A 12,632-nucleotide genomic window follows, 5' to 3' on the forward strand; every position below is an offset into this window, starting at 1 on the left:
GTTCAAAACCAATGCTTGAAAAGAGAAGACATAATAGATTACCGGTACTTTGAATTTCACTTGCAGGAAGGGGCAAATCATGTCTAAGTGTGGGGTGGTGATTAGAATGTCAGACCATGACTGGGTTGACCGCTGTTCAAATTCCCACTCTACCATAAAGCTTGTGCCAACCTCTGTCTCTCAGGCTGCCTACCTCGTAGGGTTGTTGGGAGAATGAAAAGGATCCGATATGGCAGCCTAAGTACATTGGAGAAGGGAGTGGGATAAAAATCGAATAAGTGTGTTTATGTGATGAGGTCATAGTCATGCCGCATGCCCAACATACTCCCGATGTCTCTGAAACTGGAGTAGGCAGAAGGTAACCAGTAAGCAGCTGGCTATTTACTTCTTGCAATTATTCTTGCAAAGGACTGTGGTTTAGGTTGACTTGGCATTGATCTGATCCTGCAAGGTTCTTATGTTCTTAGGCAAGAATGCATACTCAGGATCACGTATCACAGGTTACTTATGCCTTAACCGTTAAAAATAATCCAGCTTTCTAACTTTAAAACATATCAGGGGACCCCTAATAAGAAAATTAGTAGATTGTGCAAGACTAAAGCCATCCCACCATAGTCAGGAACGGCAACTTCTCCCCTCTGGGGATTCTAACATGCATTAATTTTTGAGATTGTAGGGTCAGTTTGGGGATAATTTGGTTTTTAATAATACAGGATGAAAAGGCTGGATGTCATATTTCCATTCATTTGTGTCTCCACTCTCTTTCTTTCTGCATTGACCCCTCAGTTCTGTGCCAAACTGTGTCCAATGGGACAATTGGTTTATTTCACCACAATTAGATCTTTTGGAGAGTAGCTGTCTCCCTAAAACCTGCCATACATTGGCCAGAAGAGGTCACTAACAGCCCAGTGTACTAGATCCCTGAGGTTAAAGAGTTGTCTCTGCACTGTTTTCTTCATTTCCTTTAGGACTTCCACAAACTTCCATAGGCCACCAGACAATCATTCCTTCTGCCCCCCCCCCTCCAGATCCAACCCAAATATTGTATGAAAACAAATTATATGGCTTGCTCGGCTCCACTGGCCTCCAGGAGCCCCAAGATTTTGTCACACAGACCCCCTTGGTGGGCCTTGTTCCCTTTAATTTTGAAAAATCATGGTGCATCTATACTCATACCTAATTTTTAAAAATCAGCAAGCATAACTTTTTATCTTTCTGCTTGTGCACAAGTCTTACACTGAGGTTGATTAATTCCCAAACTCGCATAAACCAGATTAACAAGTCCCATATGATGTTTTTATGATATTGTAAACCACCTCAAGCCAGACTCTGGAGACAGCGTATACATCCCCTAAATAAATAAACAATAACAACAACAGATTTAGCAAAACCACTGCTCAGTAGCTAGTTGAGCACATGTAACTGACTTCCAGATGAAAAGGGCAAATGAGTTTGTGAAAGAAACAAAGGATGAAACATACAACATCAGAGTTGCCATAGCTAGTAGACAATGATGTAGTGGTTACGAGCGGTGGACTCTAATCTGGAGAACTGGGTTCGATTCCCCACTCCTCCACATGAGTGGCGGACTCTAATCTGGTGATCCAGGTTGGTTTCCCACTCCTATATATGAAGCCTGCTGGGTGACCTTGGGCTAGTCACAGTTCGCTCTGAACTCTCTCAGCCCCACCTATTAGACAAGTGTCTATTGTGGGGACAGGAAGGGAAGGAGATTGTAAGCCGCTTTGATTCTCCTTAAAAGGTAGAGAAAATCGGCATATAAAAACCAACACTTCTTCCTCTTCCTCCCTCTGAATGCACACATACTGGTACATCACAGCTCTTAGCGTCTCAGGAGAGGCATTACCTCCTGTGTGAGAGTAAAGAGGAAGGCCTCTTCTAAGCAAGCACTGATTTTACTAAAAATATTTAACAGCTTAAACAAATCCACTGCTCATTCAATTTGGGAAAACCATTTTAATTGAACACACCATTTTTAATCCATTAATCTAACTGACTGAATAATACTGTTCCAGAAAATGGCACTCAGGATATTTGTGGCTATATCTTCAAAGGCCTCCTCACCTATCAGTTGTACTTTAATAAATGTTTTCCATCTGTACTGCCCACTTGCCGGAACACTGCCGAGCGTCCAAGAAATGTTGCAATTTGTCCGGGGGCCCTTTCTTGAACGAACAGCACTTTGAAAAGACTCCCCCCACGCTAAGAGGAATGACTCAGTCTTGAAGGAGGGAGGACTAGAGAAGCCCGAGTGACCACATTATCTCTTGCCCACTGCAGAAGATAAAGAGGAGGGAAATTCTTCCCCAGAAAGGGAGACTAAAGTGATGACAAAGGGAATGGCTTTGAAACCCCAGGGAGGGGAAAAGCATCCAGTGGGGCAGAGTATCCTGGCAACTGATTGTTTCCTTCTATGCACACAGCTGCAAATCGCAATCTATACACATTGTCTGGCGTGTACCAATGAAAGGTTTGCTCTGAACCAACTGAAGAATGGTGTACTTCAAAGACTATAGTTGTCCACCCCTGAGATGATTCGTACCCACACAAAGAAGGCCAAGAAAACTACCCAACCCTCATGAAGAATTCTCACTGCGCTGAGTATGGCTTACTACCAAGATGCCTTTCCAAAGAAGCCTGATTTGTTTCATTTATAAATTGACAAAGCTGCACTATACTGGATACAGCCGTTGGTCCATCTAGGACGGTATTGTTTCCAATGACTGGCAATGACTTTCTCACATCAGGGGAAAGTTTTTTTTTTTTAAAAAATACACGGTTTGTGTGCCACCTTTCTCTTTAGGCACTTAATAAATAGTAAATATGAGAGGAGAACAACAAAAACGCATAAGGAAGTCAAATTTATTTATTTCATTAGATTTGTACCCCGCCCTCGTTTCCCAGCCAATACAAAAGTCTATTAAATACAATAAAATCATCCTTAACAAAACCATAAAACTATCCAGAATATTAAAACCAGAAGATCAGTAATAGATGGTGCATACATTGAACCCCTACGGCTTTCAGACAGCCAGGGCCCCCATTATATTTCAATCCATAACATAAATACAGTGGAGAAGGGGGGGGGGTAGGCCAGCACAGATGTAAAACCATTCCCTTCCTCTTGTGGCTTCCATCTCTGGCTCCTTTCCCTCCTCACCAGCTTTAGCTCACTTTCTCTTCATGATGCCAGCTACCACCATTTCCTCCTCCTGCTTTTCTCATCGCTACTAATCTCTGCACACAATTTGAAATAGCAGCCCCAAATGTAACCCAAACTCCATCAGTTTAGTTCTTGTAATGTCTGCAAACAGGTATTGCTGTTAACCTTTTTGGGTTTTAGCTCCCCTCCTTTTCCACCTAATAAAGTAAGATGCTTAGAAGTGCACCCAAGACTTTAGGTATACAAATCATTTGGTTTCCAAACAAGCAACGAAGCTACTTATTAATTTAAATATAAGGAAATGCTAGCAGGGAGAGTGGCATTTTTAATGCTGGAATTGATGTAATGTTTTAATATAGATTATAGTTGTGAGCTGAATCAGAAGCACACAGCTGAGAGTATGTGGTATAATTAAAAATGAATAATACGTAATGCAATGGAATGACAGTACTATTGTTACTGGAAGTTTTTTGTTTGTTTGTGTGCCAACCTGTTTTATGTTGACTGACAGAGATGCAGAAGATCAGTTGATAGGGTCTGCATTAATAGACATTTTCATTCTTTTTATGGCCAGAGACCCTGTGTCTTTGACTAGAGACAAAGTATTTTTGAGACACAACCAAATAATACAATGTCCATTGGCAGCCCTGTTTGAAAGGCATTGCCTCCCACTGGACACTCACATATTTCTTTTGATCCCACTCCACCCCCCACCCCCCACCAAACAGGTTTTTGAAACAGTTCAAAACCCTACAACATTTTTAGTGGGCCAGGCCAAAACACACAGAATGAATTATACACAGCAGAAACAGAAATCACTGTTTTAGATGGGTTTCAGCTCTCTGAGATTTTATTTGTTTGCTGCCCACTCTGAACAGCCCCACCATAAGCAAAAATAATCCAGCCAAAACTTTTCTATTACTTCACCTTTCTGACTAAGGCAACTCGTTTTTATACAACCACTGCAGAAATTCTTTCCCATGCAACTGTTAAAAGGGCAGAGCACCTGGCCCTCAAAAACCATCCGTTAGTCCAGCAGTGAAAGTCTCCTGAGTGATATTTCCAGTGTAGCATCAGAGTATCAGACTAGGATGTGGCAAACCCGGGTTCGAAACCCCACTCTGCCTTGGAAGCTTGCTGGGGGTAAAGGGAAGACGACTGGGGAAGGCACTGGCAAACCACTCCATAAACAAAGTCTGCCCAGTAAACTTCAGGATGTGACATCACCCCATGGGTCAGGAATGACCCGGTGCTTGCACAGGGGACCTTTACTTTTTTTTTTAACCTTTTTACTAAACACTGGTTTTGTTGGAAGTACCAATAAAGTGAACAGTTGTGTAGGTAGGGGCCCCAGCGCTTTGCACAGGGCGGGGGGGGGGCTATAATGCTGTTAAGAGGGCCCTACTAAGGTGTAGATCAGGGGTGGGGAACCTTTTTTCTGCCAAGGGCCATTTGGATATTTATGACATCATTTGCGGGCCATACAAAATTATCAGCTTAAAAATTAGCCTGCTATATTTGGTCAAACATTTAGCCAAGAGGCACAACCGGAGATGGCTCGAAGTGTGTGCCAGGTAGAGTGACTTGCTTTTGAGCTCTGCCGTCCCCAGCTGGGCCCAAGAGATTCAGGCAGGGCAGCATCCTTCTGAGCTAGAGATAAGCCAGGACCCATGGAGGGCCAGACCAAATGATTTGGTGGGCCTTATACGGCCCCCGGGCCTGACGTTCCCCACCCCTGGTGTAGATCCATCCTTCCTCTGCCCCAGGGCCAGATTTAGGTTTGATGAGGCCCTAAGCTATTGAAGGTAATAGGGCCCTTTATATGTCCAGCAGCTGTCCTTAGTCAACAACAAATTGTTGCTGTTTTTTTGTGTTGAATATATACCATGCAACCAGTCCATGCAGAATGTAGGCACCCTATATATAGAAATGAGCAAACCAGTGATATTTTAGGGAGCAGGCTAGCAAGCGGGGCCCATTACTTACATCAGAGGAGCCTACACAACACAAAACACCGTTGCTGTATGTAGTTTTATTTTATTTATCGTTGAAGGCTTTCACGGTCAGAGTTCATTGGTTCTTGTAGGTTATCCGGGCTGTGTGACCGTGGTCTTGGTATTTTCCTTCCCGACGTTTCGCCAGCAGCTGCGGCCGGCATCTTCAGAGGAGTAACACTGAAGGACAGTGTCTCTCAGTGTCAAGTGTGTAGGAAGAGTAATATATAGTCAGACGGGGGGGGGGGGATTGAGCTGAATCATTGTCCTGCAAAAAGTATCAAAGGTAACGTGCTAATCATTGTCCTGTGAGTATCAAGATAATGTGCTAATAAGCAAATAATGTGCTTATTTGTTTTTTTTATCTGATATTTTGGAAATGTGCATCCGGTTTTTTTTTTCCTTTTAATTTTTTGCCCCCCCCCCAAGAGAGTGGGGGCCTAAGCGATAGCTTGTTTAGCTTAGACGTAAACGCGGCACTGCTCTGCCCCCTCTAGACACCCCCTCCCCAGATCTCGGTTGATCCTCTTGCCAAACAGCTGGCCGATAAGGCGTTGCTAGGCGGGGCGCGCCTGGAGCCACAAGCGCGCGCCGTCTCCCTGCCGGCTTCCCCGGGAGAGGAGGAGCGAGGGCGGGCGTTGCAGGGCGTCGGGGCTGGTCCAGCGGATCCCTCCCCTCCCTTCCCCCTGGGCGGGGAAGCCAGGAGGCGGCCGCACACCGTCCGGCCGGCGAGCAGCATCGCCGCTCACTCGCAGCGGCCCTGGAAGGCGGAGGGAGCCGCCTCGCTCCTCTGTCCCCCCTTTGCAAGGTGCGCCTGGGCTGCGCGGCCGCCTCGGGCCATGACCGACACGCTGCTGCCTTCGGGCTGCCGGGCGGCGGAGCGGCCGAGCCACGGCTACTTCCGAAAGGTAAAAGCCTCCCCACCCGGCCAGCCAACGGGTAGCAGCTGCGGGCTAATTGCATTAGAGCAAGGGGGGGGGGATCAAGGCGCGGCCAGTGGGTGGAGGGGGTGCATGGGGGCAGTGGCCGACTGGCCCGGGGGTCAGCTTGCCCGGTGGGCCCCTGATGAAGTGGGACCCCTTAAACATTAGACAACATGTTATTGACCTTTTAGTAGCTTGAAAATGTAATAGAAGTTCCAATACTGTTACTGTATGCGACTGAAATTTTAATTGCACCTTTTTTCTGCGTACGTATTTTTTTGAATTTTTTTATTTATTGCTTGTAAAAATTAAATGATCGCCTTATAGTAGCTTGAAAATGTAATAGAAGTACCAATACTGTTACTGTATGCGACTGAAATTTTAATTGCACCTTTTTTCTACTTACGTATTTTTTTTAAAAAAATTATTTATTGCTTGTAAAAATTAAATGATCGCCTTATAGTAGCTTGAAAATGTAATAGAAGTACCAATACTGTTACTGTATGCGACTGAAATTTTAATTGCACCTTTTTTCTACTTACGTATTTTTTTTTAAAAATTATTTATTGCTTGTAAAAATTAAATGATCGCCTTATAGTAGCTTGAAAATATAATAGAAGTTCCAATACTGTTACTGTATGCTACTGAAATTTTAATTGCACCCTTTTTTCTACTTTCGTATTTTTTCAATTTTTTTATTTATTGCTTGTAAAAATTAAATGATCGCCTTATAGTAGCTTGAAAATATAATAGAAGTTCCAATACTATTACTGTATGCGACTGAAATTTTAATTGCACGTATTTTCTGTGTGTGTGTGTGTGTTAAGTGCCATCAAGTCGCTTCCGACTCATGGCGACCCTATGAATGAAAGTCCTCCAGAATGTCCTCTCTTTGACAGCCTTGCTCAGGTCTTGCAAATTGAAGGCTGTGGCTTCCTTTATTGACTCAATCCATCTCTTGTTGGGTCATTCCCCACCCCCACCCCCCCCCCCCCGGACCAAATTCTGGCCCTGACCTGTTTTTATTTTATATATTTTTTATTATTTTTCTATACTGATTAGACAAAGTATTCAACAATCAATAGAAGTAAACATCAGAGTATAAATTCTAATTAATAATTGTTGAAAATACATGTGTGTGTGAAGTGCCGTCAAGTCGCTTCCGACTCATGGCAACCTTATGAATGAAAGTCCTCCAAAATGTCCTATCTTTGACAGCCTTGCTCAGGACTTGCAAATTGAAGGCTGTGGCTTCCTTTATTGAGTCAATCCATCTCTTGTTGGGTCTTCCTCTTTTCCTGCTGCTCTCAACTTTTCCTAGCATGACTGTCTTTTCCAGTGACTCTTGTCGTCTCATGACATGAACAAAATACGACAGCCTCAGTTTAGTCATTTTAGCTACTTATGTATTTTTTGATTTTTTTAATTTCTTGTAAAAATCGAATGTTCGCCTTATAGTTGTGGGTGGGGGCCCCTCTGTCTCCCGGCAACCAATATTTTTAGACCCAGTCCGCCACTGCATGGGGGGCTTTTGGGGTGGGTGGGCGAGGCGTGGTGATCATCTCGCCGGTATGCCTAGGAGGTTTTGCCTTGGATTTGCCGCTCTCTCGATGCACATTTTCCCCCATCCGAATTCTCAAAACAATGCATGGGGGCTGATTGTTGAGTTTGGAGAATTTGGGTGGGGGGAATGCGCATCTAGAGAGCGGCAAATTCCAGGCAAAATCTCCCATGTATATTTCTCTTGGGTCTGTAGAACTTCTTCTTAAAGCGACTTTCCCTGATTGGCTGATTTTTTTTATTGTGATTCTTCCCCCCCCAAAAAAAAACACACACACAAAACCCCAGCTTGAACACAGGCTGGAAAAGCGAACGATAAAAATGGTGTTTATTTCCCCCTCTTAGCTTTAATCAGAGGCTGGGTAGGCATCTGACAGCAATGATGAGTCTTGTGACCGTATGGGAGGGTGGGAAGGAATGAGCCAAGGCTTGACTGTAGTGGCCCCTGCTTCTACCCCCAGGGTAATGCCAATCAGCGGCTGCTTTGGGGTCAGGAAGGAATTTTCTTCCTTGCCAGATTGGCCCAGGGATCCTGGAGGTTTTTTGCCTTCCTCTGGACTTAGAGCAGGGGAGGGGGAAGGTAGTTGTGAATTTCCTGCATTGTGCACGGGGTTGGACTAGATGACCCTTGAGGTCCCTTCCAGCTCTGCATTTCTGTCTCTGTGTTTCTAAGTGGCTAGCAGTTGGTATGAGGACAGTAGATGTTTAGCTAGTAATGGACTGCCGTCGTTGTTACCCCTACCCTTCCAGAAGCTGCGTGTGTCTGTGATCTATCATAGCGGCTGCTGGGTTTCCTTGTTTGGGCTCCTGTGCCTTTATTCTGGCGGCCTTGGACAGAAGTTCAACAGGAGCAGCCTCCTCCCAGCTCTGCACACAGCAGGCGGCTTTAATGTTTGCTCCTAGCATATAATTACTGAAGACCCAAGAGCATTGTTGGGGGGGGAAGGCAGTGATCTAAATAGCCCCTAATGCAGTGTTTATCAGATGAAAATAAGAGTTACTTGTTTTTCATGATGAAAGGGAGGGGGGAGCGACATGAAGCAGGAGGTATAAACAAGCTGCTTCTGTGTTGTTTGGCTGGTGTCTTTCATTTATGTTGAAGTTTGATGCAGTCAGCTTTTGTCATTCAGAATTTATTTAGTACTTCTGAGTGTTGCCTTCAGGGCAAAAAGTCCCCCCCCCCCCACTTCAGCAGTAAAATCAGAAATATACAATTTACATTAAACAAAAACAAAAACAATTACTGGGTTTAGCAGGGAGAGGGAGTGTTATTTGCCCCATTTCCCAGGTTTTGCATTTATTTATTTTATCGTCTGGCTTTTGCTCTGAGACAGGTTACAACTAAAAACAATGCAGTAAGAATCGTATAAGACAAAGCAGCCAACAAAATTAGAGGACGTACTAAAAACGCAGACAATAAAGGTTGCAAGATTGGAGAACAATGCAGCGAAACGTTATATTGCATACAATAACATCAGGTTGCAGCCTGAAATGTCAATTGACACCTCGGTGCGATTGGCTTTTGTGTCGGTACATCGATGAGTCTGGGGGTCCCAGACTTTCAGACGGTGTAAAGTCATCCGCCACTCGAATGTGTGGGATCCTATCATGAAGTTAAGAAGGCTGCTATTACGGCTACCCAAAGGATGCAGCTTGATCAGTGCTCTTTGGCATGGGCTACTCATTTGGGTACGTGCCAGCAACTGGTGTGCATCGTCAGAAAGCAAGTAAACAAATTGGATGGTACAGCCTGTTCCTCTTTGCCTGCTGCGGCAATTGTTGCAGTCTGTGGAAGTCCTAGCCTCTTTTTCCTAAAGGTAAAGAGATTTTCCCCTTTGCAACATCCCAAGTTCGGAGAATTTCCAAAAGCCACTTCAGCTGAACCTTTTTTTAAAGGCTTGCAAATTGCTGATACACTCCAAAGTGGGTGTTTCTGTGCATTTCAGTCAGATCATTTTTACGGAAGCAGTTTTGAATATTGTATCCCGCATTCCAGCTGTCATGCAGTGATATTCCTAAATCATGCGAGAGGATAGGGGGGAAATCTCAAAGTGTAGTCTTGTGACACCTCTTGAACGGATTTGTTATGGCGTAGGCTTCCATGGAAGCTGGTGTCAGCGATATTTCTGCTTAAGTGGCATATGGAAAACAAGTTTGCAAACTTCATCCCAGAACGTTCTCTTAATTTCTGATGGATCATCAAACCAGGTCTAAAACCGAGTTAACTTGTTTATTTTTTTTAATTAAATGTAAATAAGAAAGGAAACTGCCCGTCTTGGAATCTGCCAAAGAAACTCTTCAAAAGGAAATGCGATAGGCCCTTTTAGATTACAGCGCAGCATTTTCAGCCTATTATGTGTTTGACAATAAGAGTCTCTAGCCCCAGGTGAGTACTTAAAGATTGGTGAACCTCTCCCTGCGGATTGGGTTACACAGGTTAAATTTAGGGCACTTCAAAAAACTCTGGCAGCTCATTTGTGTGCTCCTGACATCAACAGGTTTCAACAGGTGCCTCCTCAGAATGTTATGCAAGTTCAGCTGTACATGCCTGACTGAACTCTCGGTGCAGCTATACAATTACTGTATAATGTAACACCAACCTAAAACTGCACAGATAGGGAACAGTTCTCATTTTAACTACCGGAAGAAATACCGCAGATTGCAGAAAGTAAAGTTTCAATACTCTCCTCCCCCCTCCCACATATGCACTCCATGCCATTTCAACTTATTATTATGCTGGTGATGATTGCAGTATATTCAATGCTCTTTTTTGAATATATAATTCCCCCCCCAAATAAGTCTGGGGGTATCCAATTACCTGTTCCAGTGTCTTCTACTGGGGAAAAGACCCTACAGCTTGGAAGGTTCTTCCTACCCTCTGGGGTGGTTCCAAAAGGGTTTTACCCATGTAGAAAAGTGGTGCTCACATTTGGTGATCATGCATGTTGATGTTTCTCTGTGTGTTGATGTTGGGATTCTGTCATTCACTGCAGCTTTCCGATATGGGTATAATTTGGATACACATATGGTTGCTTCTGCTTGGTGGTTTTGTTCCAGTTTGGTGACCAATCTGAAGCAGGTTTATTTTTTATTTTTTGGGGAGCATCCACGCAATATCATCCTCCAGTCATCCACTTTCTGGGGCTTTCTCCTGCTTTGCCTTCATTCTTTCCCAAACCTTCTATGTTGTGCTCTTTCCGGAAAGACTGCAGTCAAAACAGGTTTGCGTGCTGCTAGGGTGAGCAATTTTGAATCTCTTACCCACATTGGCACCATTTGCATGCTGTTTGGATAGGAAGGTTGGCGCTTCTGAACCCTCGCATCATGTGTGACATAGCGGTTAGTGTAGGACTGCGCCCTGGTGTGATCGAGTTCAAATCCCTTACTCAACCATGGAAGCCAGCTGGGTGACCAAGGGTCCATCACAATCTCTCAGCCTAACCTAACAATGTGCAAAGCTGCTTTGGGTCCCTGATCAGGGAGAAAAGCAGAATATAAATAAAAAATCAATAAGCATTCCCTCCCCCTGCACCAGGGCTTTAAAAAAGAAGAGTTGGTTTTTATATGCCAACTTTCTCTACCACTTAAGGCAGAATCAAACTGGCTTGCAATCACCTTCCCTTCCCCTCCCCACAACAGACACCCTATGAGGTAGGTGAGGCTGAGTGTGACTAGCCCAAGGTCACCCAGCTGGCTTCATGTGGAGGAGTGGGGAAATCAACCCAGTTCATCAGATTAGCCTCCGCCGCTCATGTGGAGGAGCGGGGACTTGACTTGAACCCGGTTCTCCAGATCAGAGTCCACCGCTCCAAACCACCGCTCTTAACCGCTACACCATGCTGGCTTCCCCAAAAAAACAGAACTAGTTTTATTACTGTAGCATAGCACAATAGTGACAAAACAACTGATTTTTTGTTTAAAAAATAGAAGCCAGCAAAAAAACCTCCAGGGGCACAAGAAGGTGGGGGAGGAAAGCACATAGAATAAACCCATATGGATGCCCTGTGGCCCTGCAAATGACTGCATTCACACACAGTGGCAATGAATGTACAATAGGGAGTCGTTGCTCTGTGGAAGCAACCTGTGGCGTTCATATGAGCCTTGCATAGATGATCAGCGTACATGTAGATTGTAGTTACCTTGCCTTTTACCCAAATGAGCTGAAGGTGGCTTACAGAATTACATTAAAACCACAACAAAAGCACAAAAACCTACATGCACAATAGGATGTTTGCACAGAAACCTGTGCATATAGGCCTATCTGCAACACATGAACACATGAAGCTGCCTTATACTGTGTCAGACCATCAAGGTCCATCAAAGTCAGTAGTGTCTGCTCAGACCAGCAGCGGCTCTCCAGGGTCTCAGGCAGAGGTCTATCACATCACCTACTTGCCTAGTCCCTTTAACTGGAGATGTCGGGGATTGAACCTGAGACCCTTCTGCATGCCAAGCATGCCAAGCCATGGCCCCTCCCCCAACGTTCTGTTGTGTGTGTGTGTGTGTGGCCGCTGGATGCACAGAGGGCTTGTCCCTGAAATTTATTTATTTACTTAATTTATACCCCACTTTTATCCCTGTTGGGGATTCAAAGCAGCTTACAACATTCTCCCATTTTCCATTTTATACTCACACCAGCCCTGTAAGGTAGGTTAGGCTGGAAGTATATGACTAGCCTGAGGTCACCCAGCAAGCTTGCATGGCAGAGTGGGGATTCACACCTGGTTCGACCTGAATTTGCAGTTCCTTCCTCCGTTTTGCACAGGGCTACAGTTGTATGTTCGCTTTCTTACATAGAAGTGCTTTTTTGTCTTACAAAAGCGCTTCATTTGCGGGGCAATTCTAAGTGATGCAGAGAAATAAGAGTTAAGATTTGCAAAGTCGCTAAAGAAAGAGTGGTTACTTAAAAAACACACACACACCCAAATACGAACAAAGGCATTATGCTTTTTATAGTGAAGCCCCAAAGAA

General features: G+C 44.4%; 1 protein-coding gene across 1 annotated transcript in view; it reads left to right on the forward strand.

Annotated features, from left to right (window-relative positions):
- Window positions 1–6,017: 6,017 nt before the first annotated feature.
- The window catches only part of RHPN2 (rhophilin Rho GTPase binding protein 2), a 47,990-nt gene continuing 41,375 nt past the window's right edge, over window positions 6,018–12,632 (forward strand). The window contains exon 1 of the mRNA XM_056862558.1: window positions 6,018–6,086. Within this exon, the coding sequence (XP_056718536.1) occupies window positions 6,018–6,086 (69 nt within the window). The remainder of the gene's footprint in view (window positions 6,087–12,632) is intronic.

Source organism: Euleptes europaea, chromosome 17 (genome assembly GCF_029931775.1).
Source record: "Euleptes europaea isolate rEulEur1 chromosome 17, rEulEur1.hap1, whole genome shotgun sequence".
Taxonomy (NCBI): Eukaryota; Metazoa; Chordata; class Lepidosauria; order Squamata; family Sphaerodactylidae; genus Euleptes; species Euleptes europaea.